Source organism: Xyrauchen texanus, chromosome 6 (assembly GCF_025860055.1).
Source record: "Xyrauchen texanus isolate HMW12.3.18 chromosome 6, RBS_HiC_50CHRs, whole genome shotgun sequence".
NCBI lineage: Eukaryota > Metazoa > Chordata > Actinopteri > Cypriniformes > Catostomidae > Xyrauchen > Xyrauchen texanus.
Window position 1 is genome coordinate 1,251,615 of NC_068281.1, and position 6,059 is coordinate 1,257,673.

General features: G+C 44.0%; 1 protein-coding gene across 2 annotated transcripts in view; it reads left to right on the top strand.

Annotated features, from left to right (window-relative positions):
• Window positions 1-597: 597 nt before the first annotated feature.
• LOC127645790 (transmembrane protein 200C) overlaps window positions 598-6,059 on the top strand; it is a 6,914-nt gene continuing 1,452 nt past the window's right edge. The window contains exons 1-2 of one of the 2 annotated variants that reach the window (XM_052129468.1): window positions 598-725; window positions 5,614-6,059. The exon at window positions 5,614-6,059 is cut by the window's right edge and continues 1,452 nt beyond it. In XM_052129468.1, the coding sequence (XP_051985428.1) occupies window positions 5,647-6,059 (413 nt within the window). In that variant the 5' untranslated portion in view covers window positions 598-725; window positions 5,614-5,646. Of the gene's footprint in view, window positions 726-3,256; window positions 3,390-5,613 lie in introns of those variants that run through there. The other variant, XM_052129469.1, reaches the window with a different exon arrangement.

The window sequence follows — 6,059 nt, forward strand, 5'->3', positions numbered from 1 at the left end:
CAATTTCAAGCATTGTATCGCCTTCATTCCTCAAAACTATGATTGACTGACGAGTTTCTAGAGAAATCTGTTTCTTTTTGGCCATTTCTGTCCTAATATTGACCTTAAGACATGCCAGTCTATTGCATACTGTGGCAACTCAAAAACAAACACAAAGACAACGTTGAGCTTCATTTAATGAACCAAATATCTTTCAGCTGTGTTTGATATAATGGAAGTGATTTTATAGTATCAAATGATCAATTTATCATGATTACTTGAGGAAAAGGTGTTGGAGAGATGCTGCTGTTTTACATCAGTAATGTCCTGAATATACTCTGTGATCAGTTGAATGCCACTTTGGTGAATTAAAATACCAATTTCCTTCCGAAACAGCAAAATATGTACATTAATCCAGACTTTTGTACGCCTGTGTACATAATATGAAATATCAGACAGAATACAGTACTGTGCAGTATGCAACAAAGCTATTTCATTCTGCATGTAGCCATCCAAAAGTGTCTATAAAAAATATACTTAAAGAATGGGGGCGTGGCGTAACAGGATACGTCCAAGAGCCTGATTGGCTGACTGTTTAACCGGCTGTTCAGTGAAGAGCTGTTCTCCTGACAGGAGCGACATCAGCATGATCTTGATTCTTAGATGATCCACACACACACACACACACACACACATGGAGCAGAATGATGGAGAAGCGCTCGAGCTGATGGACAAACACACTTCCGGTGAGAATATACAAACATTCATCATAGTTGCATGACACTGACAGTGACTTTTCCCAAAGTAAGACATGCAACACGTGTCAAATGATGCTTTTGAATCGCTGTAATATTGCCGACGTGCTTTTTCCAGTATTTTGAGAGGGGAAATAATTGCATTATTTGCTCTGGTCGCGCGCTGTTACAAGAAAATCTGAGCGAAACAACCGTGAATTGATCGTGAAATGCACCTCGGGGTCGTTCTAGAGGTTTCATTGTATCAGATCAGTGTTCTAGTCCTTTGTGACGTGTGAACTCGCGGTTACATTGTTGCGTTCAGTGATGGGGGTCCGTGTAACGTGATGCGCTCATAAATCCGGCTCGTGCGGTGTGTTTTATTGTTGTCTGCACGTGTTGCTTCTCAGCGCGTGCACTGCATGTTTATCGGCTGTTCAGATATTAAACTACACAATGCAAATCCGATCGGGGTAAATCACTAAACAAAACTGCATTACAGTTTCCGTTCAGTTCCCGTTGGAAGGCAAAGTGATGGTTTACTGTATGCAGCTCATACATCTCATTCAGAACCATGGACAGATCTGAGACTTTCATCTACTGTAAATCCAGAGATCAGTCTCATGAAATCATTAGATGACAGTTTATTCTGCTATTATACATGTTAAGCTCAATCAAGAGCATTTGTAAAATGATGTTGATTATACAAAATATTACTTTAGTCTGGTCCCTCCTGTTCTTTAAATGTGTGTTCCAGTGAGACACTTCCAATGCAAGTCAATGGGGTTTAATCTGTAACATTAAAATACTGTTTCACAAGTATAGACACAAGACATGAACAATATGTGTGTTAACATGATTTTACGGTCATTAAATTATGCACTGACCACATTTGTGTGAAGATATAGACAATCATACAACTTGTTGCCATGACGACGTAACGCCATAAACCAAAACGACCATATAAAGGGCGATTTAAACAAATTTACAACTCACAATTTTAATAGAATTATGTAAGTGCTTTCATAAAGTTATCCTCTTCACATTTCTGACTTTAAATCCAAAAATTTACCCCATTGACTTCCATTGACTTCCACTGACCCCACTGACCTCCATTGACCTCCACTGACCCCCATTGACCTCCACTGACTTCCATTGACCTCCACTGACTTCCACCGACCCCATTGAATTCCATTGAATTCCATTGAGTTCCATTGACTTCCACTGACCCCATTGACCCCATTGACCCCATTGACCTCCACTGACTTCCACTGACCTCCACTGACTTCCACTGACTTCCATTGACTTCCATTGACCCCATTGACCCCATTGACCCCATTGACTTCCACTGACTTCCATTGACCCCATTGAATTCCATTGAATTCCATTGAGTTCCATTGACCCCATTGACCCCATTGACCTCCACTGACTTCCATTGACCTCCACTGACTTCCATTGACCTCCACTGACCCCATTGACTTCCACTGACTTCCATTGACCTCCACTGACTTCCATTGACTTCCATTGACTTCCACTGACCCCATTGACCCCATTGACCTCCACTGACTTCCATTGACCTCCACTGACTTCCATTGACTTCCATTGACCTCCACTGACCCCATTGACTTCCACTGACTTCCATTGACCCCATTGAATTCCATTGTAAGTGTCTCACTGGAACACACATTTGTACTTCTTTAAAGGAGCGAAGAGGCGAAATAATTTTTTGTGGTAATCAGTAATCAAAGTTTTGAGTCAAAAGTCCAATTTTTCAAATGTGTGTTTTTGTATGTTGTTTAAAACACCTAGTTTAAATATTTTTTTATTCCCTCCTTCCAGTTACATATTTACTATCATCATATTTTTATTACAGCGCTCAAGCAAATGTAATCAAACGACACCGGCAAACATTAAGACAAGAGGCAACTGCATTTATGAAGGTTTAAACGTGTTCTCATGTGTTCTGTCAGGTCGAGGCATGTTGGCACATGTTTATCCGGGGCAGGTTGTCACATGTGTTTTTAAATGCTATAAGTACAGTTTATCAGTTACAATATTTGCACATTATCTTCGTTCATTACTTGAGCATTCAGATCATTGGAATCATGGCTAATAATAGTCCTGTAGTTTAGTTCCCCTCAAAATGAGAATTCTTTACTCACACTCGTGTCGTTCCAAGCTTGCATGCTCTCATTTATCTATAGAACACAAAAGGTGAATTTAAGAATCTTTAAGCAGCTCGTTTCCATAAAGCGATTGCATATAGTGACCACAACTGTAAAAATGACAAAACCCCATTAACTTCTTTAACCCCTTCAGTTAAACTCCGAATGGAGATGGAGAGTTGAAAGCGCCTGTGAAGAGTCACGACCCCCGCGGCCTCATTGACGGTCGCTCGAGGGGGTCTGACTCACGCCTTTCAAACCCCTTCCGCCTGTCAATCATAAACGCTGACATTTCCAGCAGCCGTGTGTCACGACGGTTGTGCTCAAGACCAGCCTGTGAATTATTCATAGAAACATCACTGTGTGGCGTTCTCCAGGATTAGGCCAATGGAAACCTGCCGGCGAAGGAGAATGAAACGATGTCATCTGCTCGTGTAATCGTTTGATTGGAGTGGATAATACGGTGCGTTTGGGGGTGTCCGGCGTAGAGGTGCATGTGTGCAATGAAAGCGTGAGTATTTACAGATGATGTATATTTTGTAAATGCATGTTCTTGTTAGAAGCATAAACATGACCACATTTACTTCCATTTCTCTGAGAACGATGGTCTTCATTTATCTCGTTGTTGTTGTTGTTGTTGTTGTCTTGGATAAACAATCGAGATCTTGTTTGTGTTGTTATGTTTCCTAAAGGCAACATCTTCCTGCAAATCAACACGCTTAAAAATGTCTTCGTTTGCTTTAACTATTGTGTTCTGGTCACACTCAAAATACACATAATGATTATTATTATTATTATTATTTGTTATTTTATAATAAAATTATTAAAGAGATATAACCATTTTAAAACAAATTGTCACTGTGTTTGTGTTCAGGGGTCAATTTTGACGCGGACATCAACTGTGGCATTACTCATGATTTTATGTTGATTTAAAAAAATAAATTTCCCGCCAATTTGTAACGCCCAATACCCAATGTGCTCTGAGTCCTCGTGGTGGCGTAGTGACTCGCTTCAATCCGGGTGGTGGAGGACGAATCTCAGTTGCCTCCGCGTCTGAGACCGTCAATCCGCGCATCTTATCACGTGACTTGTTGAGTGTGTTACCGCGGAGACGTAGCGCGTGTGGAGGCTTCACGCTATTCTCCGCATCATCCACACACAACTCACCACACGCCCCACCGAGAGCGAGAACCACATTATAGCGACCACGAGGAGGTTACCCCATGTGACTCTACCCTCCCTAGCAACCGGGCCAATTTGGTTACCCCATGTGACTCTACCCTCCCTAGCAACCGGGCCAATTTGGTTACCCGATGTGACTCTACACTCCCTAGCAACCGGGCCAATTTGGTTACCCCATGTGACTCTACCCTCCCTAGCAACCGGGCCAATTTGGTTACCCGATGTGACTCTACACTCCCTAGCAACCGGGCCAATTTGGTTACCCGATGTGACTCTACACTCCCTAGCAACCGGCCAATTTGGTTACCTCATGTGACTCTACCCTCCCTAGCAACCGGGCCAATTTGGTTACCCCATGTGACTCTACACTCCCTAGCAACCGGGCCAATTTGGTTACCCCATGTGACTCTACCCTACCTAGCAACCGGGCCAATTTGGTTACCCCATGTGACTCTACCCTCCCTAGCAACCGGCCAATTTGGTTACCCCATGTGACTCTACCCTCCCTAGCAACCGGGCCAATTTGGTTACCCCATGTGACTCTACCCTCCCTAGCAACCGGGCCAATTTGGTTACCCCATGTGACTACCCTCCCTAGCAACCGGGCCAATTTGGTTACCCCATGTGACTCTACCCTCCCTAGCAACTGGGCCAATTTGGTTACCCCATGTGACTCTACCCTCCCTAGCAACCGGGCCAATTTGGTTACCCCATGTGACTCTACCCTCCCTAGCAACCGGGCCAATTTGGTTACCCCATGTGACTCTACCCTCCCTAGCAACCGGGCCAATTTGGTTACCCCATGTGACTCTACCCTCCCTAGCAACCGGGCCAATTTGGTTACCCCATGTGACTCTACCCTCCCTAGCAACCGCGCCAATTTGGTTACCCCATGTGACTCTACCCTCCCTAGCAACCGGGCCAATTTGGTTACCCCATGTGACTCTACCCTCCCTAGCAACTGGGCCAATTTGGTTACCCGATGTGACTCTACCCTCCCTAGCAACTGGGCCAATTTGGTTACCCGATGTGACTCTACCCTCCCTAGCAACTGGGGCAATTTGGTTGCTAAGGAGACCTGACTGGAGTCACTCAGCACGCCCTGGATTCAAACTCACGACTCCAGGTGTGATAGTCAGCGCCAATACTCGCTGAGATACCCAGAGACCGCCGACATATGAATATATTTAATTTGAATTCATGCAATTAAACATAACGGATAAAAAACATGTTGTGGTAGTCATGAACTTGGGCTGTTGAGTCGTTTTGAGCAGCTCGGAGTAAAAAGGAAACGAGTTACTAGTAATTCTCACATTATATGTTCATAGTTATGATTTATAATGTTATATTCAAATAAACATTTCTCAACTGTTCATTCATTTACAGCTTGTTAGAAATAATTTTTCATATACTTTTGTGTGTTCAATTGTGTTGTGTATTCAGAACTTCCGCAAAGAATTAATTCAGCAACGTTCCAAACAAAATATGCTTAAAATCACTTTTATAACTGATGTCTCAAAATTACCCTGTCCCGCCTTTCTTTCTTCCCACAGGGTGATTGACAGGCCCATCATCCAATAGGCACAATGATAGCAACCGGCGGCCTCCTGAGGATTTCCCGGCGCCAGGACTCGCTGCGATCCAAGAACAGGGCGGAAAACAAGAAGAAGAGGAAAGCCAAGAAAAAACGCAAGAATGACGTAGTCGTTGTGAAGGGCAAAGTGAAGCTGTGCTCCGTCTCTGGACTGGTGGCAGCGCTGGGCGTTCTCATCTTACTGGTGGGCATCGCCATGGCCGTGCTGGGCTACTGGCCCAAAATGAACACCGAATATCCCGAGGGACCGATTCGGACCACACACGTCCAGAGAATTCACTTCGAGGCAACTAACTTCACAAGCAATAGCAAATTCTCAGCGCCGAGTGCGTTGAATCAAACTGACGGCACTAGAAACTCGACGTCACCGACCGCGCAATCAGTCGGGTTCTTTGCGGGTCTGTT